General features: G+C 48.8%; 1 protein-coding gene across 3 annotated transcripts; it reads left to right on the forward strand.

Moving 5' to 3' along the window:
• Window positions 1-1,391: 1,391 nt before the first annotated feature.
• Window positions 1,392-20,992, forward strand: CCL26 (C-C motif chemokine ligand 26). Of its 3 annotated transcripts, none has more exons than XM_077996601.1 (4): window positions 1,392-1,521; window positions 18,228-18,378; window positions 18,480-18,594; window positions 20,735-20,992. In XM_077996601.1, exons 2-4 carry the CDS (start codon window positions 18,306-18,308, stop codon window positions 20,829-20,831), a joined length of 285 nt encoding a protein of 94 aa, XP_077852727.1. In that variant the 5' UTR covers window positions 1,392-1,521; window positions 18,228-18,305; the 3' UTR covers window positions 20,832-20,992. The 3 variants fall into 3 exon arrangements, with proteins under 3 accessions (XP_077852727.1, XP_077852725.1, XP_077852726.1); XM_077996599.1 differs by lacking the exon at window positions 1,392-1,521 and adding an exon at window positions 8,384-8,524; XM_077996600.1 differs by lacking the exon at window positions 1,392-1,521 and adding an exon at window positions 10,228-10,367.
• Window positions 20,993-21,278: the final 286 nt, after the last annotated feature.

The raw sequence follows: 21,278 nt of genomic DNA on the forward strand, positions 1-21,278 counted from the left end.
CTCCTGCCTTGGCCTCCCAAGGAACTGGCACTACGGGCGTGTGCCACCACACCCGGCTAATTTTTGTATTTTATGTAGAGATAGGGTCTCACTACATTGCCCAGACTGGTTTCAAACTCTTGGGCTCAAGGGAGCCTGCCGCTTCAGCCTCTTGAGTAGCTAGGACTACAGGCACGCGCCACCATGTCTGGCTAATTTTTATTTTTTGTAGAGATGGGATCTCACTATGTTGACCAGGCTGGTCTTGAACTTCTGGGCTGAAGCAATCCTCCCGCCTGGGAGTGCTGGGATTATAGGCATGAGTCACCCATGCCTGGCTTCTTTCATATAAGGACACCTGTCATACTGGATAAGAGTCCCACCCCTATGACCTCATTAAAACTTACAGCCAGGCATGGCGGCTCACGCTTGTAATCCCAGCACTTTGGGAGGCCGAGGTGGGTGGATCACCTGAGATCAGGAGTTCAAGACCAGCCTGGCCAACATGGTGAAACTCCATCTCTGCTAAAAATACAGAAAGTAGCTGGGCGTGGTGGCACATGCCTGTAGTCCCAGCTACTCAAGAGACTGAGGTAAGAGGATTGTTTGAGCCAGAGGAGGTGGAGGCTGCAGTGAGCTGAAATCGCAGGTAACACGCCTGGGTAACACAGCGAGACTCTGTCTCTAAATAAATAAATAAATAAAAATAAAAACAAAGTAGCCAGGTGTGGTGGTGCATGCCTGTGGTCTCAGCTACTTGGGAGGGTGAGGTGGGAGAATCACTTGAGCTTGGGGAGATGGAGGCTGCCGTGAGCTGTGATCACACCTCTGCACTGCAGCCTGGGTGACAGAGTGAGACCCTGTCTCAAAATAAAAAAGGGGTGGTTGGGCATGGTGGCTCACGCCTATAATCCCAACACTTTGGGAGGCCGAGGCGGGCGAATCACAAGGTCAGGAGATCGAGACCATCCTGGCTAACACGGTGAAACCCCGTCTCTACTAAAAATACAAAAAACATTAGACAGGCGAGGTGGCGGGCACCTGTAGTCCCAGCTACTCGGGAGGCTGAGGCAGGAGAATGGCGTGAACCCGGGAGGCGGAGCTTGCAGTGAGCGGAGATCACGGCACTGCACTCCAGCCTGGGCGACAGAGCAAGGCTCCGTCTCAAAAAAAAATAATAAATAAATAAGTAAATAAATAAAAATAAACAAAAAAGGGGTGAAAAAAAAACCTTACTTACTTCTTGAACTTCTGGGCTGAAGCAATCCTCCTGCCTGGGAGTGCTGGGATTACAGGCATGGGTCACCCATGCCTGGCTTCTTTTCTTGTAAGGACACCTGTCATATTGGATCAGATTTCCACCCTTATAACCTCATTAAAACTTACAGCCAGGCACGGCGGCTCATGCCTATAATCCCAGCAGTTTGGGAGGCCGAGAAGTGGGAAGCCCAGATGGCAGCCTAGACCTTGGGAACCACAGCCAATGGGGGCTCCTGGGAGATCCACACAGAGGAACCTGGAGCCCAGGCAGCAACCTGAAGGGTATGGGGAAGGGGCTTCAGCCACAGGGAAGGGCCTGGAGGGAAGAGAGCAGGAGCCAGGGCCACCAGCTATGGGCTGACATCAAGGGCATACTCAAGGCCCTGACTGAGGGGGCCTCAGACACAAGTACCAAGAAGGCGTTTCAGCCAGGCGCGGTGGCTCACACCTGTAATCCCAGCACTTTGGGAGGCCAAGGTGGGCGGATCACGAGGTCAGGAGTTCGAGACCAACCTGGCCAACATGACGAAACCTCGTCTCTACTAAAAATACAAAAATTAGCCAGGTGTGGTGGCGGGTGCCTGTAATCCCAGCTACTCCAGAGGCTGAGTCAGGAGAATTGCCTGAACCCAGGAGGCAGAAGTTGCAGTGAGCCGAGATCGTGCCATTGCACTCCAGCCTGGGTGAAAAGAGCAAGACTCTGTCTCAAAAAAAAAAAAAGAAAAAAGAAAAAAAAACAGGAGTTTCAGCAGAAGCCATTTATAGACAGACATGCCCCTTGGGTGAAAGGACTCAAAATTTTTTTTTTTTTTTTTGAGATGGAGTCTCTCTCGCCCAGGTCAGAGTGCAGTGGTGTGATCTTGGCTCACTGCAACCTCCGCCCTCCAGGCTCAAGCTATTCTCCTGCCTCAGTCTCCCGAGTAGCTGAGACTACAGGCACTCACCACCACACCTGGCTAATTTTTGTATTTTTAGTAGAGAAAGGATTTCACCATGTTGGCCAGGTTGGTCTCGAACTCCTGACCTCAAGTGATTGCCTGCCTCGGCTTCCCACAGTGCTGGGATAACCGGTGTGAGCCACCATGTCAGGCCTCACATGTTTTATAAACAGGGTATAATCACTTACCCATACAGGAGGAAAGTTGATAAATAAAACTATATTAAACTCCATTAGAAGACATCCATAAGAGGCTGGGCACAGTGGCTCCTGCCTGTAATGCTAGCACTTTGGGAGGCCAAGGTGGGAGGATTGCTTAAGGCCAGGAGATTGAGGCCAGGAATTCAAGACCCGCCTGGGCAACACAGCAAGACCCCATCTCTGCAATTTTTTTTTTTTAATTAGCAGTGCATGGTGGTGCACGCCTGTAGTTCCAGGTACTCAGGAGGCCGAGGTGGGAGGATTGCTTGAGCCCAGAATTTTGAGGTTGCAGGGAGCTATGATCACACCACTACAAACAAAGAAAAAGAAAAAGAGAAGAAAGAAAGAGAAAGAGGGAGGGAGGGAGGGAGGCAGGCAAGAAAGAAAAGAAAAGAAAAGAAAAGAAAGAAGGAAGGAAGGAAGGAAAGAAGAAAAGGAAGGAGAAAGAGGGGAGGGAGAGAGATGGCAAAGAAGGAAGAAAAGAAGGTAAAGAAAGAAAGAGAGGGAGGGAGGGAAGGAAAGAAGGAAGGAAGGGAGGGAGGGAGGGAAGGAAGGGAGGGAGGGAGGGAGGGAAGGAGACCCGTAAGACAGTAGAAAGGCAATCTGCAGGGTGGGGGGATTATTTCTGCAATACATCTGTACTGGGTTGAATAACATACCCCAAGAATTCATTGTCCACTCAGACCCTCAGAAATGTGACCTTATTTGGGAAGGGCTGTTTGTAAATGTCCTCATGTAAGCCAAGAGGAGGTCTTGACTTGGGGTCCCAGGGGTACCCCAGATCCCAGGGACTGGAACGGCACTAGCGAGCTCTGGAGGATAAGCCAGGAATCTGGAATGGAGACTGAGCCAAAGACCCTGGGTAAGGGTCGGGGACTCTGTTTCTGGGAACCTGCCACGTTGGGGTTTGGAAGGAGGTAATGGGGCTTGTTTGGTGGGGAGAGGGGGGTAAAGTGTGGGGGTGTCTCATTGTAGGAGAGAGTTTTCAGAGGATAGACTCCATTGCCAAAGGCAGGGAAAGGCAGAAGTATGGAAAACAGCTGGGGTCTGACATGCTGTAGCCAGCCAGCCCTTTCCCTTGAAATGAGAAATATTCTGGCAAAAAAAAAAAAAAAAAAAAAAAAGAGAGAAATGGATATTCCCAGGAAAGCGGCAGAGAGACAGAGAGAGAGAAATAGTCTTATCTCAAGGAAGGAGGGAGAGAAGATAGGGAGGCCGTGGCTCCCATATAACGTTTCCTTAACTGCAGAATTATTTTTGTTTATTCACCATATCATTTCATTCCTGTTTATTAATTTATTGAAACATAATATACATATAGAAAAGTACACAGGCCAGGCACGGTGGCTGGCACCTGTAATCCCAGCACTTTGGGAGCCTGAGGCAGGAGGATCGCTTGAGGCCAGGAGTTCGAGACCAGCCTGGGCAACACAGAGAGACCCCCCCCATCTCTTAAAAAAAAAAAAATCAAAAAATTAGCTGGGCATGGTGGTGTGCACCTGTAGTCCTGGCTACTTGGGCAACTGAGGAGGGAGAATCCCTTGAGCCTTGGAAAGTTGAGGCTGCCATGAGCTATGACAGAGTCACTGCACTCTAGCCTGGGTGACAGAGTGAGATCCTATCTTTAAAAAAAAAAAAAAGAAGAAGAAGAAGAAAGGTATGCAAACTCTAAGAGTACAGCTCAAAGAATTTCCACAAGGGTTAAACGGTGAACTAGCAAATAGAGCATACCAGCCCACAGAAGTCCCCCTTGCAGCCCCTTTAAGTCAGTTGCCCCAAAGGGTGACCACTCTTCTGACTCCCATCTTTTTTCTTCTTCTTCTTCTTCTTCTTCTTTTTCTTCGTCTTCTTCCTCTTCTTCCTCTTCTTCCTCCTCTTCCTCTTCTTCTTCTTCTTCTTCTTCTTCTTCTTCTTCTTCCTCCTCCTCCTCCTCCTCCTCCTCCTCCTCCCCCTCCTCCTCCTCCTCCTCCCCCTCCTCCTCCTCCTCCTCCTCCTCCTCCTTCTTCTTCTTTTTTGAGGTGGAGTCTTTCTCTGTCGCCCAGACTGGAGTGCAGTGGTGCGATCTTGGCTCACTGCAGTCTCCGTCTCCTGGGTTCGAGCGATTTTCCTGAGTAGCTGGGATTACAGACGCACACCACCATACCTGGCTAATTTTAGTATTTTTAGTAGAGATGGGTTTCACTCGCATCCGTGTGAAGAGACCACCAAACAGGCTTTGTGTGAGCAATAAAGTTTTTTAATCACCTGGGTGCAGGCGGGCTGAGTCCGAAAAGAGAGTCAACGAAGGGAGATGGGGTGGGGCCGTTTTATAGGATTTGGGTAGGTAAAGGAAAATAACAGTCAAAGGGGGTTGTTCTCTGGCGGGCAGGGGTGGGGGTCACAAGGTGCTCAGTAGGGGAGCTTTTGAGCCAGGATGAGCCAGGAGAAGAAATTTCACAAGGTAATGACATCAGTTAAGGCAGGAACAGGCCATTTTCACTTCTTTTGTGATTCTTCAGTTACTTCAGGCCATCTGGATGTATAAGCGCAGGTCACAGGGGATATGATGGCTTAGCTTGGGCTCAGAGGCCTGACATTCCTGTCTTCTTATATTAATAAGAAAAATAAAATGAAATAGTGGTAAAGTGTTGGGGCGGTGAAAATTTTTGGGGGTGGTATGGAGAGATAATGGACGATGTTTCTCAGGGCTGCTTCGAGTGGGATTAGGGGTGGCGTGGGAACCTAGAGTGGGAGAGATTAAGTTGAAGGAAGATTTTGTGGTAACGGGAGGTATTGTGGGGTTGTTAAAAGGAGCATTTGTCATATAGAATGATTGGTGATGGCCTGGGTGTGGTTTTGTATGAATTGAGAAACTAAACGAAAGACACAAGATCCAAATAAGAGGTAAAAAACAGGTATTAAAGGACTAAGAATTGGGAGGACTCAGGACATCCAATTAGAGAGTGTCCAAGGGGGTTCAGTGTGTAATTACTGTTTGGTTGGTGAGTTTTTGGGCTCTATTTTTGACAGAAGTCTTTTTTTTTTTTAAGTTGGAAGCTGAGCTTGGTGAGGTGTCTTTAAAAGACCATTAGTCCATTCTACCTTTCCTGAAGGTTGAGGATGGTAAGGGGTATGAAGTTTCCACTGAATACCAAGAGCCTGAGAAACTTTTTGGGTGATTTGACTAATAAAGGCCGGTCCGTTATCGGACTGTATAGAGATGGAAAGGCTAAACCAAGGAATTATGTCTGACAAAAGGGAAGAAATGACTGTGGTGTCCTTCTCAGACCCTGTGGGAAAGGCCTCTATCCATCCAGTGAAAGTGTCTACCCAGACCAAGAGGTATTTTAGTTTCCTAACTCGAGGCATCTGAGTAAAGTCAATTTTCCAGTCCTGGGCAGGGGCAAATCCCCAAGCTTGATATGTAGGGAAGGGGGGGATGCTGAACAATCCCTGAGGGGTAGTAGAATAGCAGATGGAACACTGAGAAGTGATTGCCTTAAGGATAGATTTCCATGATGGCAAGGAAATGAGAGGTTCTAAGAGGCCAGCTAGCAGCTTGTAACCTACATGGAAGAGGTTACGAAATGATGACAGAATAGAATGGGCCAGTGCGGCTGGAAGGAGATATTTTCCTTGGTCCAAGAACCATTGGCCTTATGTGGGAAGAGATTGATGGGTGGAAGTTTCAGTGGGGGAGTAGGTGGGAGTGGCCAGATGAGAAGGAGAAAAACTGCCATGAGGGATAGAAGTTGGAAGGCTAGTTGCTTTTTTAGCTACCTTATCAGCATAAGCATTGTCCGGAGCAATGGGATCTGATCCTTTTGATGGCTGCTTTTTTAGCTACCTTCTCGCGTAAGTGTTGTCCTGAGCATGGGATCTGATGCCTTTTGATGGCCCTTGCAGTGAATGACTCCAGCTTCCTTTGGAAGTAAAGCGGCCTTGAGAAGAGTTTTTATTAAAGAGGCATTAATGATGGAGGACCCTTGTGCAGTGAGGAAACCTCTTTTTGCCCATGTAACAGCATGGTGGTGCAGGATATGGAAGGCATATTTAGAGCCAGTATAAATATTGACGTGTAGTCCCTTTGCAAGAAGGGCTCAAGTTAAGGCAATGAGTTCGGCTTGCTGAGAAGTAGTGGAGCGGGGCAGAAAGTATATGCATCAGGTGGGAGGAAGAAAATAGATTCTGGAAGTTATGAGAACTGTAGAGAGTGAGTTGAGCACAGTTTGTGATTTGGAGGGCCTCTAAAATTATTAAAGCAGTGGCAGCTGCTGCACGCAGACATGAGGGCTAGGCTAAAACAGTAAGATCAAGTTGTTTGGACAGAAAGGCTACAGGGTGCAGTCCCAGCTCTTGTGTAAGAATTCTGACCGCACTAACCATGCCTAGGAAGGAAAGGAATTGTTGCTTTGTAGAAGGGATTGGGGTTTGGGAGATTAACCAGACACGATGAGCAGGGAGAGCATGTGTGTTTTCATGAGAATTATGCCGAGATAGGTAACAGATGAGGAAGAAATTTGGGCTTGACTGAAGTAATAGGGGCTGTCTGTGAAGCCTTGCGGCAGCACAGCCCAGGTAGTTTGCTGAGCCTGATGGGTGTCAGGGTCAGTCCAAGTGAAAGCAAAGAGAGGCTGGGATGAAGGGTGTAAAGGAATAGTAAAGAAAGCATGTTTGAGATCCAGAACAGAACAATGGGTCATGGAGGGAGGTATTGAGGATAGAAGAGTATATGGGTTGGGCACCACGGGGTGGATAGGCAAGGCAATTTGGTAGATAAGGTGCAGATCCTGAACTAACCTGTAAGCCTTGTCTGGTTTTAGGACAGGTAAAATGGGAGAATTGTAAGGGGAGTTTACAGGCTTTAAAAGGCCATGCTGTAACAGGCGAGTGATAACAGGCTTTAATCCTTTTAAAGCGTGCTGTGGGATGGGATATTGGCATTGAGCAGGGTAAGGGTGATTAGATTTTAATGGGATGGTAAGGGGTGCATCATTCATTGCCAAGGAGGGAGTAGAGGTGTCCTATACTTGTGGGTTAAGATGGGGGATACGAGAGGAAGACACGAAGGAGGCTTTGGTTGGGAAGAAGAGTGGCAATGGATGTGGCTGTAATCCAGGAATGATCAGGGAAGCAGATACTTTGGTTAAAATGTCTCGGCCTAATTAAGGGAACTGGGCAGGTGGGGATGACTAAAAAGGAGTGTATAACTAAAAAGAATATTGTCCAAGTTGGCACCAGAGTTGAGGAGTTTTAAGAGGTTTAGGAGCCTGGCCGTCAATTCCCACAACAGTTATGGAGGCAAGGGAAACAGGCCCTTGAAAAGAAGATAATGTGGAGTGGGTAGCCTCCGTATTGATTAAGAAGGGGACAGACTTACCCTCTACCGTAAGATTTACTGAAAGCGTCTGTGATGGTCCAGGAATCTTCCGAGGTGATTGGGCAACATCAGTCTTCAGCTGCTAAGCCAAGGAGATCTGGGAAGGAGTCAGAGAGCCTTGGGCCGGAGTTTCAGGGGCTCTGGGAGTGGCTGCCGGTGAGTTGGACAGTCCGATTTCCAGTGGGGTCCCGCACAGATGGGACAAGACTTAGGAGGAATCCTGGGCTGCGGGCATTCCTTGGCCCAGTGGCCAGATTTCCAGCATTTGACGCAAGCTCCTGGGGGAGGAGGTTCTGGGGGAACCCCTGGCAGCTGTGGGTTCAGGAGTTTGGAATTTCTTGTGTGCTGGAGATGTGGCTGGGGTTTGTCTCACAGTGGAGGCAAGGAATTGCAACTCAGAAATACGTTGCTACTGGGCTGCCTCTACTCTATTATTGTACACCTTGAAGGCAGGGTTAATTAAGTCCTGTTGTGGGGTTTGAGGGCCAGAATTTAATTTTTGGAGTTTTATTTAATGTTGGGAGCAGATTGGGTAATAAAATGTATGTTGAGAATGAGACTTCTGACCTTTCAGAGTCTGGGGCTGTAAAGAGTCTGAGGGTTATTGCAAAACAGGCCATGAACCGGGCTGGGTTTTTATATCTGATGCAGAGCCTACGAGCTAACTGATTTGGGAGAGGTCGGATAAAGAAAAAGAGCATTAACCTTGACTATGTCTTTAGCTCCAGCCAACTTTTTAAGAGGAAATTGCTGGGCAGGTGGGGGAGTGCTAGTCACGGAACGAAACTGTAAGTCAGACTGGGTGTGAGGAGGGGAGGTGATAAAAGAATGATAGGGTGGGGGAGCGGAGGCTGAGGAAAAATTGGGACCTGGCTCGGCTTGGCCTGGCGAGGAGCAGCCTGGGGAGGAGGGGAGAGGTCAGATGGGTCTGTAAAAAAGGAAGATTGGAAAGACTCAGCGATGCTTGGAGTTGGGGCTGAGGGGACAGGCGGGAGGGAAAGAAGCAAGATTTGGGACGAGTTGCATTGGGAACAGAGACTAGGGAGGGACCGATGTGTAAAAGAATGCCTGGACGTCAGGCACCTCAGACCATTTGCGTATTTTACAAGAATTATCTAGATCGTGAAGGATGGAAAAATCGGAAGTGCCATTTTCTGGCTATTTGGAACCACCGTCGAGTTTGTATTGGGGTCAAGCTGTGTTGCAGAAGAAAATAAGGCGGCCAGGCGCGGTGGCTCACGCCTGTAATCCCAGCACTTTGGGAGGCTGAGGTGGGCGGATCACGAGGTCAGGAGATCGAGACCATCCTGGCTAACACAGTGAAACCCCGTCTCTACTAAAAATACAAAAAATTAGCTGGGCGCGGTGGCGGGTGCCTGTTGTCCCAGCTACTCGGGAGGCTGAGGCAGGAGAATGGCGTGAACCCGGGAGGCGGAGCTTGCAGTGAGCCAAGATCACGCCACGGCACGCCAGCCCGGGCGACAGAGTGACTCCGTCTCAAAAAAAAAAAAAAGAAAAGAAAAGAAAAAGAAAATGAGGCATTTAAGTTTTAGGTCAGGTGTGAGTTGAAGAGGTTTTAAAAGATTTTGAGAACACAGGCTAAGGGAAGAGGGAGGAATGGAGGGTGGAAGGTTGCCCATAGTGAAGGAGGCAAGCCCAGAGAAAAGAGAGGGTAGACACCCCGAGAGAAGAGTTGGAGGGTGCTTGCCCCCCAGGAAAGTGGAGAGAAAAAAGAGAGGGTAGAGACATGGAGAGAAGAGTTGGGGGGGGTGCTTGCCCGCCAGGAAAGTGGAGAAGGAGTGGGAGGTGCTTGTCCCCCAGGAAAGCGGAAAAGGGGTGGGAGGTGCTTGCCCCCTAGGAAAGTGGAAAGAAAAGAGAGGGTAGAGACACGGAGAGAAGGGGTGAGGGGTGCTTGCTCCCCAGGAAAGTGGAGAAGGGGTGGGAGGTGCTTGCCCCCCACTAAAGTGGAAAAGTGGGCTGCAATGTGGGTGAGCAGCCAAAGCAGGCGTCCCCACAACTGACTTGCCACCAAGGGAATGTGGGTGAATGACCAAGGCAGGCGTCCCCGCGGTGATCAGACACCAATGAAATGTGGGTGAATAATCAGGCAGGCGTTCCCGCAGTGATTAAACACCAAGGGAAGACTGTCTTCCCAAGTCTGTGACCGGTGCCGGAGTTATGGGTCTACGGATAAAACGCGTCTCCTTCGTCTCTACCAGAAAAGGAAAGGAACTGAAATTAAGAGAAGAGAGAGATTGAAGAGTGGCGACAAGATTGAAAGGAGAAAGAGGCTGAGGGATAGTGAGAGAGGTTGGAGAAGAGAGTAAAGAGAGGCCGCTAACCCAATTTAAAGTTGGTGAGATGTTCCTTGGGCTGGTTGGTTTGAGGACCAGAGGTCATAGGTCGATCTTTCTCAGGGAGCAAAGAGCAGGAGGACGAGGAATGATCTCCCAAGGGAGGTCCCCCGATCCCAGTCATGGCACCAAAGTTCACTCGCGTCCAAGTGAAGAGACACCGAACCGGCTTTGTGTGAGCAACGAGGCTGTTTATTTCACCTGGGTGCAGGCGTGCTGAGTCTGAAAAGAGAGTCAGCGAAGGGAGATAGAAGTGGGGCTGTTTTACAGGATTTGGGTAGGTAATGGAAAATTACAGTCAAAGGGGGTTGTTCTCTGGTGGGCAGGGGCGGGGGACACAAGGTGCTCAGTGGGGGAGCTTTTGAGCCAGGTTAAGCCAGGAGAAGGAATTTCACAAGGTAATATCATCAGTTAAGGCAGGAACAGGCCATTTTCATTTTTGTGATTCTTCATTTACTTCAGGCCATCTGGATGTATATGTGCAGGTCACAGGGGATATGATGGCTTAGCTTGGGCTCAGAGGCCTGACAATGGGGTTTCACCATGTTGATCAGGCTGGTCTCGAACTCCTGACCTAGTGATCTGCCCCCCGCCCCCTTGGCCTCCCAAAGTGCTGGGATTACAGGCACGAGCCACTGCGCCCGGCATGATTCCATCCTTTAAGGATTAGTTTTGTGGGCCGGACATGGTGGCTCAGGAGGCTGAGGCAGGGGAATAGCTTGAGCCTGGGAAGCAGAGGCTGCAGTGAGCTGAGATTGAGCCACTGCATTCCAGCCTGGGCAACAGAGCAAGACTCTGTCTCAAAAAAAAATAAGAAATAAATAAATAAATAAAAAGGGCAAAGAAGACTTAATAGACATTTCTCAAAGACATACAAATGACCACCAGGTGCATTAAAAGAAAAGAAAAGCTCAGCATCACTAATCATTAGGCAAATGCAAATCAAAACCACAGTGAGATATAGCACTTCACACCATTAGATGGCTATTATCAAAAAGACAAGTGAAGCCTGAGCAACATGGCAAAACCTCGTCTCTACCTAAAAAGAAAAAAAAAAAAAGAAAGAAAAACAGAAACTAGCCAGACGTGGTGACACACACCTGTAGTCCCAGCTACTCAGGAAGCTGAGGTGGGAAGATTGCTTGAGCCCAGGAGGTCAAGGCTGCAGCGAGCTATGATCCTGCCACTGCCCTCCAGCCTGGGTGACAGAGCAAGACCATGTCTCAATTAGAACAAAACATTTAAAAAGGATAAATGATAAGTGTTGATGAGATGTGGAGACCAGGGAAGCCTTGACTCTGTGGTTGGGAATGTAAATTGGTTCAGTCATTATGGAAAACAGCAGGGAGTTTCTTCAGAAAGTTCAAATAGGCAACAGGATTGCCAGTACAGCCCAGCAACCTCACCTCTGGGTACCTATCCAAGGTAATTGAAATAAACATGTCACCAGGCATGGTGGCTCACGCCTGTAATCCCAGCACTTTGGGAGGCCAAGACGGATGAATCACCTGAGGACAGGAGTTCGAGACCAGCCTGGGCAACATGGTGGCAACATGCAGAGGCTGCAATGAGCTGCGATCACGCCACTGCACTCCAGCCTGGGCAACGGAGCAGGACTCTATCTCAAAAAAAAAAGAAAAAAAAAAAGAAAAGAAAGAAAGAAAAAAGATTAGTTTTGCTTGTTTGGTTTGGTACTTTACACAGGTGGAATCCTATATTATTCTTTCATATCTAGCTTTTTTTTTTTTCCCTGAGACAGGGTCTTACTCTGTTGGGCAGACCCGAGCTTTGAACTCCTGGGCTCCAGCAATCTTCCTACCTCAGACTCCCAAGTAGCTGGGACCACAGGCATATGCCACAAAGCTCAGATAATTTTTCTTAGTTTTTGTAGAGATGGAGTCTTGCTATATTGCCCAGGCTTGCCTCCAACTACTGGGCTCAAGTGATCCTCCTGTCTCAGCCTCCCAAAGTGCTGGGATTAGCAGTGTGAGTCACTACACCTGGTTCATATCTGGCTTTTTCCCCTCAGCATTAGGTTGTGAGTTGTGTGTAATTGTAGTTCATTCTCACTGTGGAATAGTATTGTATTATGTTGATAAATGACAATTTATTTTCCATTCTGCTATTGACACACATGTGGGTCGTTCCCAGTTTGGAGCTATTATAAATAATGCTGCTATGAATGTTCTGGTGCGCGTCTTTTGGTGGACGTAGGAACACGTTTTTGTTTTTTAAGATGGACTTTCACTCTTGTTGCACAGGCTGGAGTGCAGTGGTGTGATCTCAGCTCACTGCAAGTTCCCTTTCCCGGGTTCATGCCATTCTCCGGCCTCAGCCTCCGGAGTAGCTGGGACTACAGGCGCCCGCCACCACACCCCGCTAATTTTTTGTATTTTTAGTAGAGACGGGGTTTCGCCATGTTGGCCAGGTGGGTCTCAAACTCCTGACCTCAGGTGATCCGCCTGCCTCGGCCTCCCAAAGTGCTGGGATTACAGGCGTGAGCCACCGCGCCCGGCCATGAACACGTTTCTGATGGGTACATGCCTAGGAGTGGAATTGCTCGATTATAGAGTGTGTGTATGTTTGGCTTTAATAAAAACTGTCAGTAGTTTTCCACTGCCCCCAGCAGTATGACTTGCCATGCAACACTTCCTCACTAACATTTGGTGTTTTCCGTCTTTTTCCATTGTAGTCATTCTGGTGAGTGTGTGAATACTGGCACATCGTGGTTTAAATGTGTATTTCTGTGATGACTAATAAAACCAAGTTGCTTTTTATATTTACCATGTGGGTTTCCTTCTAGTAAAGTGTTTACGTCTCAGCCATTGTCTTTCTTTTTCTTTTTCTTTTCTTTCTTTTTCTTGGGGGGTGGGGGTGGGGTGCAGCGATGGGATCATAGCTCACTGAAACCTCCACCTCCGGGCCTCAAGCAATCCTCCTGCCTCGGCCTGCCAAAGTGCTAGGATTACAGGAGTGAGCCACCATGCCCAGCCCCCGGTAATTAAAAAAGGTTTTTGGCTAGGTGTGGTGGCTCACACCTGTAATCCCAGCACTTTGGGAGACCAAGGGAGACCTGAGCCCAGGAGTTCAAGACCAGCCTGGCCAACATGGTGAAACCCCAGCCGGGTGTGGTGGCTCAAGCCTGTAATCCCAGCACTTTGGGAGGCCCAGACGGGCGGATCACGAGGTCAGGAGATCGAGACCATCCTGGCTAACACAGTGAAACCCCGTCTCTACTAAAAAATACAAAAAACTAGCCAGGCGAGGTGGCGGGTGCCTGTAGTCCCAGCTACTCGGGAGGCTGAGGCAGGAGAATGGCGTGAACTTGGGAGGCGGAGCTTGCAGTGAGCTGAGATCCGGCCACTGCACTCCAGCCTGGGCGGCAGAGTGAGATTCCGTCTCAAAAGAACAACAACAACAAAAAAAAAACATGGTGAAACCCCATCTCTACCAATAATACAAAAATTAGTCGGGCATGGTGGTGTGCGCCTGTAGTCCCAGCTACTCAGGAGGCTGAGACAGGAGAATCGCATGAACCTAGGAGGCGGAGATTGCAGTGAGCCAAGATTGCACCACCGCATTCCAGCCTGGGCGACAGAGGGAGACTCTGTCTCAAAAAAAAAAAAAAAGAAAAAAAAAGAGTGTGAACTAATTTGAAAATAGGGCCTTTGCAGAAGTAATTAGTGAAGAGGAGGACATACTGGGTTACAGTGGGCTCTAAATCCAATATGTCTTTGTAAGAAGGCCATGTAGGCCGGGCGCGGTGGCTCAAGCCTGTAATTCCAGCACTTTGGGAGGCCGAGACGGGCGGATCACAAGGTCAGGAGATCGAGACCATCCTAGCTAACACGGTGAAACCCCCTCTCTACTAAAAAATACAAAAAATTAGCCGGGCATGGTGGCGGGCGCCGGTAGTCCCAGCTACTCGGGAGGCTGAGGCAGGAGAATGGCGTAAACCTGGGAGGCGGAGCTTGCAGTGAGCTGAGATCCGGCCACTGCACTCCAACCTGGGCGACTCAGCGAGACTCCGTCTCAAAAAAAAAAAAAAAAAAAGAAGGCCATGTAGGGTGGCAGCTCATCACTGTAATCCCAGCACTTTGGGAGGTGGAAGGATGGCTTCAGCCACTGCCCTCCAGCCTGGGTGACAGAACGAGACTCAATCTCAAAGAAAAAAAAAATTAAAAAAAGGAAAGTTCAGCCTAAAGAAGAGAACATCTGGGGCAAACGTGATCATGGCTTCAGTGGATACTGTCGGACAACTCCCCATATCCCTTCAGTGGTCGCTTTTGTAAACTAAAGGCCACTTCCTGGGGACTCTTCCTGAGGGCCTTGTTCCTGGTCACAGAGAACCCTCAGTTTGCTCATAAGACAAGCCAGGAGTGTGGGGTACAGCCTTCAACCAGTGACAGCAGGGAACTGGGGGGTACCTGAGCCCCCGCCCCGCTAAGCCAGCTCTGAGGTCTGCCCTGCACAGGCTCCCAGAACTCCTTGGCTGCTCACGCCATGACCTGCTTGATAACTCCCCCTGCGTTGCTGCCTCTGCTTCCCTGCCTCAGTTTCCCCCTCCTCTCCTGGGGCTCCCATGGAATCACCTCCCAAATAAATGACTTGCACCAGAATCCTTGTCTCAGGGCCTGCTAGAGAAACTGAAATAAAAAGAACAGTCTTCAAACCTGCCCAAGCCTCGATTTCCTTTTATCTTCCAAAAGAAAAAAAAAGACAAGTTAAGCATTTTTGTAAAGAACAGGGTCAACAGGTAGAAGAAATGGGAATATAGATTTCAGTCAAAGAAGAATTTTTTTTTCCTTTTGAAATGCAGTCTCACTCTGTTGTCCAGGCTGGAGTGCAGTGGCACGATCTCGGCTCACTGCAACCTCTACCTCCCGGTTCAAGCGATCCTCCTGCCTCAGCCTCCCAGGTAGCTGGGATTACAGACACACAACACCACGCTAGGTTAATTTTTGTATTTTTGGTAGAGATGGGGTTTCATCATGTGGGCCAGACTCATCTTGAACTCCTGACCTCAAGGTATCCACCCACCTCAGCCTACCAAAGTGCTGGCATTACAGGGGTAAGTCACCGCACCCGACCAATAATTTTTTGTTTTTTTGAAGAGACAGAGTCTTGCTTGGTCAGCCAGGCTGGTGTACAGTGGCATGATCATAGTTCACTGCAGCCTTGAACTCCTGGACTCAAGTGATCCTCCTGCCTCAGCCTCCTGAGTAGACAGGCCTACAGGTACACATGCCACCATACTCAGTTAATTTTTATTTAATTTGAAAAAACAGTCTGGGTGGGGTGGCTCACGCCTGCAATTTCAGCACTTTGGGAGGCCAAGGTGGGCAGATCACCTGAGGTCAGGAATTCAAGACCAGCCTGGGCAACATGGTGAAACCCTGTCTCTACTAAACATACAAAAATTAGCCAGGCACAGTGGTACACACCTGTAATCCTAGCTACTTGGAGGCTGAGGCAGAAGAATCATTCGAACCCAGGAGGGGCTGCAGTGAGCTAAGACCGCGCCACTGTACTCCAGCCTGGATGACAGAGCAAAACTCTGTTTAAAAAAAACAAACAAACGGCTGGGCGCAGTGGCTCATGCCTGTAATCCCAGCACTTTGGGAGGCTGAAGTGGATGGATCACTTGAGGTCAGGAGTTTGAGACCAGACTGACCAACATGGTGAAACCCCATCTCTACTAAAAATACAAAATTAGCTGGGTGTGGTGGTATGTGCCTGTAATCCCAGCTACCTGGGAGGCTGAGTCACAAGAATCGCTTGAACCCGGGATGCAGAGGTTGCAGTGAGCCGAGATTGTACCATAGCACTCCAGCATGCGCAACAGGAGCAAAGCTCCATCTCAATTAAACAAAAACAAAAACAGAAACAAACCACCCTCTCATGATCATCCAGACTGTTCTGCCTGGTTTGAGTGACAGGCAACTCACCATCTATCCTCTTCCCACCTACGACAGCTCTGACTATCACAAAGTTCTGTTAAGTTCTTTTAAAAATTTGGCTGAAGCCAGGTGTGGTGGCTCACCCCTATAACCCCAGTGCTTTGGGAGGCTGGAGTGAGCAGATTGCTTTGAGACCAGGAGTTTGAGACCAGCCTGGCAACTTTTGAGCTCTACAATTTTTTTTTTTTTTTTTTTGAGACGGAGTCTCGCTCTGTCACCCAGGCTGGAGTGCGGTGGCCGGATCTCAGCTCACTGCAAGCTCCGCCTCCCGGGTTCACGCCATTCTCCTGCCTCAGCCTCCCGAGTAGCTGGGACTATAGGCGCCCGCCACCTCGCCCGGCTAGTTTTTTTGTATTTTTTAGTAGAGACGGGGTTTCACCGTGTTAGCCAGGATGGTCTCGATCTCCTGACCTCGTGATCCACCCGTCTCGGCCTCCCAAAGTGCTGGGATTACAGGCGTGAGCCACCGCGCCCGGCCAGTTTTTTTTTTTTTTTTTTTTTTGAGACAGAATTTCACCCTTTTTTCCCAGGCTGGAGTGCAATGGCGCGATCTTGGCTCACTGCAACCTCTACCTCCCAGGTTCAAGTGACTCTCCTGCCTCAGCCTTCCAAGTCGCTGGGATTACAGGCATGAGCCACCACAAAATTAGCCCGGCTAATTTTTGTATTTTTAGTAGAGACAGGGTTTCACCATGTTGGCCAGGCTGGTCTCGAACTCCTGACCTCAGACGACCCCCCTCCCCCCACCTCCACCTCCCAAAATGCTGGGATTACAGGCGTGAGCCCCCGCACCTGGCCCCACAAAAAAAAAAAAAATTCAAATTGACCAGGTATGGCCAACGTGGTGGCTCTTGCCTGTAATCCCCAACAATTTGGGAGGCCAAGGTGAGAGGGTCACTTGAGCCAAGAGTTTAAGACCAACCTGGGCCACATAGCAAGACCTTGTCTCTATTTTTTTCTTTTTCTTTTTAGAGACAGAGTCTTGGTCTGTCGCCCAGGCTGGAATGCAATGGCGGGATCTCGGCTCATTGCAACCTCTGCCTCCTGCGTTCAAGTGATTCTCCTGCCTCAGCCTCCCTAGTAGCTGGGATTACAGGTGCCCATCACCATGCCCGGCTAATTTTTTTTTTTTTATTTCTAGTAGGGATGGGGTTTCACCATATCGGCCAGGCTCTCCCTCTCTGGCTATATATATATATATGTTGGTTTGCTGTTGTTGTTGTTGGTTGTTTGTTTTTTCATTTGTTGTGTATTGTTTTAAGCGTCAGGTGATTGTGATGATCTGTCAGGTTTGGGATCTGTTAGAAGAGATCTCTCAAATGCCCCCAGCCAGCCCTGGCCCTGCCGGTGTCTCCCCGAGAAGATGGATGGGCTGGCACCTGCCTGGACCGTGTTTTTAAATATCCATTGTCGAGGTTGGGCTACTCTGTGTTCACATCTTGAGACCATCCAGAGCTCCACACGGAAATAAGCAAACAAAACTTTGCCCAAGAGCCAAAAACCTATCTACAATAACCAATTGTGCTATGAAGTCACTTAGCTCAGTTCACTGGAATATTACTTAATTTCCTCTGCTTTTTCTTTTTAAACAAGGAAGTGTTGACTCAGCCAACAGCACTGGGAACCAGACTCCCTGGGGCCTGCCTGCCTCTGCTTTTCTCCCAAATTCTCTTCCTTTTTTGTCCCTGTTGATGGAATTCAATAAAGGGATCTCTACCATCTGTCACTTGTTTTTTTTGTCGCTTGGTTGGTTGGTTTTTTGTTTTTTTGTTTTTTTGGCAGAGTCTCACTCTGTTGCCCAGGATGGAGTGCAGTGGTGCCATCTCAGCTCACTGCAACCTCTACCTCCCAGGTTCAAGTGATTCTCCTGCCTCAGCCTCCGGGGTAGCTGGGATTGCAGGTGCCTGCCACCACACCCGGCCAATTTTTGTGTTTTTAGTAGCGATAGGGTTTCTCCATGTTGGCCAGGCTGATCTTGAACTCCTGACCTCAAGTGATCCGCCCGCCTCGGCCTCCCAAAGTGCTGTGATCACAGGCGTGAGCCGCGACGCCCGGCCCCAGATTATCTTTCTTCGCTGTCTAATTTCCTTCCCACGAGTGTTAGGTTGCTTTTCCTTCGATGGGTCAAAAGTGCTGCTTTTGTTCCCAACCACAAAATTCTCTGGAATTGTTTTCAGAGCCATCTCAGCCTCATAAAAGGGGATCAAGCAGGAGCAGTTTGGGAGAAACCTGTGAAGGGCCTGATTTGCAGCATCATGATGGGCCTGTCCGTGGCCTCCGCTGTGATCCTGGCGTCCCTCTTGAGTCTCCACCTTGGAACTGCCACACGTACGTAGCTGGCCCATTCCCCTCCTGGGGTTCCTTCCTGGACCTCCTGGGAGTGGACGGAAAGGAGCGTCTCCAAAGCCCTTCCTCTCCCTGATTTTTAGGTGGGACTGACATAGCCAAGACATGCTGCTTCCAACACAGCCACAAGTCCCTTCCCTGGACCCGGGTGCAAAGCTATGAATTCACCAGTAGCAGCTGCTCCCAGCAGGCTGTAATGTGAGTATTTCTCAGACGTGCTTTCAGGGACCCTGTCAGCCATGGAACAGGATGGGTGCTGGGCAGACCCCCAGGATAAGCCTTAGGATGGGAACCTGGAAAACCCCCTCTGCACACTAACAAGTGTGACTCTGAGCTTCAGGTAGAAGAACCTGACTCTTTTTTTTTTTTTTTTCTTTTTGAGACTGAGTTTCGTTCTTGTTGCCCAGGCTGGAGTGCAATGGCATGATCTCGGCTCACTGCAACCTCTGCCTCCCAGGTTCAAGCAATTCTCCTGCCTCAGCCTCCCAAGTAGCTGGGATTACAGGCACATGCCATCATGCCCAGCTAATTTTTGTGTTATTAGGAGGGACAGAATTTCACCATGTTGGCCAGGCTGGTGTTGAACTCCTGAACTCAGGTGATTTGCCCGCCTCAGCCTCCCAAAATGCTGGGATTACAGGTGTGAGCCACTGGGCCCAGCCAACCCCCACTTTTAATAAACTCACGTGAGGTAAGGAGTTCAGGAATCATCAGCTGTGATGAATAATCTTGAAAATGTGGTTAACAATTAAATAACATGTTGAGTGTAGGGTTCCTTTCTGGGGTGGTGAAAATATCCTAAAGTTGATTGTGGTGATGGTTGCATAATCTATGACTATAATAAAAAACCATTGAATTATAATTATACCCTTTAAATGGATGGAGCTGTACATGGTGGGGAGGTTTAGACAATTGCTTGAGCCCAGGAGTTCAAGGCTGCAGTAAGCTATGATCGCACCACTGCACTCCAGCCTGGGTAACACAGACTTCATCCCTAACAAAAGAAAAAAAGAAAAAAAAAAAAAAAAAAAAAAAGAGTGAATTACAGTTATCCCCCAGTACCCACAGGGGATTGGTGCCAGGATTTCGGCATACAATTTCCCCTGCATTTATGCAGGTTTTGCATCACTGAGTACTGTATTTTCCATCCTCCTTTGGTTGGAAAAAGGCTGCCTATAAGTAGCCCCACAGAGGTCAAACCCGTATTGTTTAAGAGTCAACTGTATGTGCTGTATGAACTGTGTCCCAATAAAGCTGTTCTGTTACAATGAAAGAACCGGCCGGGCGAGGTGGCACAGGCTTGTAAGCCCAGCTACTCCAGAGGCTGAGGCAGGAGAATCGCTTGAACCCAGGAGGTGGAGTTTGCAGTGAGTCCAGATCGTGCCACTGCATTCCAGCCTGGGTGACAAGAGAGAAACTGTTTCAAAAAAAAAATAAAATAGGCCAGGCATGGTGGCTCATGCCTGTAATCCCAGCACTTCGGTAGGCCGAGGCAGGTGCATCACCTGAGGTCGGGAGTTCCAGACCAGCCTGACCAACATGGAGAAACCCTGTCTCTACTAAAAATAAAAGATTAGCCAAGCATGGTGGCACATGCCTGTAATCCCAGCTACTCGGGAGGCTGGGGCAGGAGAATTGCTTGAATCTGGGAGGCGGAGGTTGCGGTGAGCCGAGATCACACCATTGCACTCTAGCCTGGGCAACAAGAGTGAAACTCCGTCTCAAATAAATAAATAAATAAATAAATAAATAAATAAAGGCTAGGTGTGATGGCTCACGCCCTGTTATCCCAGCACTTTGGGAGGCCAATGTGGGCAGATCGCCTGAGGTCAGGAGTTCGAGACCACCCTGGCCAACATGGCAAAAACCCATCTCTACTAAAAATACAAAAATTAGCTGGGCGTGCTGATGCGTGCCTATAATCCCAGTTACTTGGGCGTCTGAGGCAGGAGCATTGCTTGAATCTGGGAAATGGAGGTTGCGATGAGCTGAGATCACGTCATTGCACTCCAACCTGGGCAACAGAGCAAGAGTTTGTCTCAAAAAAAAAAAAAAAAATTAAGTATCCTGGTGCAGGTTACATGCTACAGGCTAGAACTGGTGGAAAATGGTAAATGACACCTGGGAGAGGTGGGTCTGGAGGCATAGTTTCCAGTGGAAATCAAGGTAGCAAAGAGGAGGGAGGCAAGGCCCAGGAGAAGAGGGGACAGGGACAGACAGCAACAGGTTTGTGGCAAGGCCAGAAGACTAGTGAGGGAACCGCCCCTCCTTCCCTTTCTATCCCATCCCAGGAGGCAAAGAGTCTCAATATTAACTTATCCATGTCTCTCTTTCACAGATTCACTACCAAAAGAGGCAAGAAAGTCTGTACCAATCCAAAGAAAAAATGGGTGCAAAGATACATTTCTTTATTGAAAACTCAGAAACAATTGTGACTCAGCTGAATTTTTATCCGAGGACGCCTGGACCCGGCTCTTGGCTCTGCAGCCCTCGGGGGGGGCCTGCAGGATCTTTTCCGAAGGTTCCATGGGCCTGCTGGGGAGGAGTGAGTGTTTTCTCCCAGAGATATTTTAATAAAGGTTCTTCATAGAGTTGACTTGTTCATAACATTCTTTGTCCATAAAACCCGAGTTTTCTTCAAGGAAAGCAAACTGATTCAGTATGCATGGCTGGCTGCCTGGGAGGTCCTCAACCCCCGAGCGGACCCTGATACCGAATTCTGCCTTGGGTTTTTGTTTGTTTGTGCAAAAAAAAAGCAAGGGTAATTTTAAGACACTTTGGGAAAATGCTTGGTGAATGTTTTAACATTATTTAGAGGAATAAGTTTAGTTCATTTGGAAAAGGAAATAAACTTATTTCTGTGCAACACCTCACAGCCTGTT

The sequence above is a fragment of the Macaca mulatta genome, chromosome 3 (genome assembly GCF_049350105.2).
Source record: "Macaca mulatta isolate MMU2019108-1 chromosome 3, T2T-MMU8v2.0, whole genome shotgun sequence".
NCBI lineage: Eukaryota > Metazoa > Chordata > Mammalia > Primates > Cercopithecidae > Macaca > Macaca mulatta.

Excerpts from the sequence above, each read along its gene's own strand:
- CCL26 (XM_077996601.1), top strand. The coding sequence starts at position 18,306 with ATGATGGGCCTGTCCGTGGCCTCCGCTGTGATCCTGGCGTCCCTCTTG. Across the intron at positions 18,379-18,479 it reads CCACCTTGGAACTGCCACAC|GTGGGACTGACATAGCCAAG; the intron begins GTACGTAGCTGG and ends CCTGATTTTTAG. Across the intron at positions 18,595-20,734 it reads TGCTCCCAGCAGGCTGTAAT|ATTCACTACCAAAAGAGGCA; the intron begins GTGAGTATTTCT and ends TCTCTTTCACAG.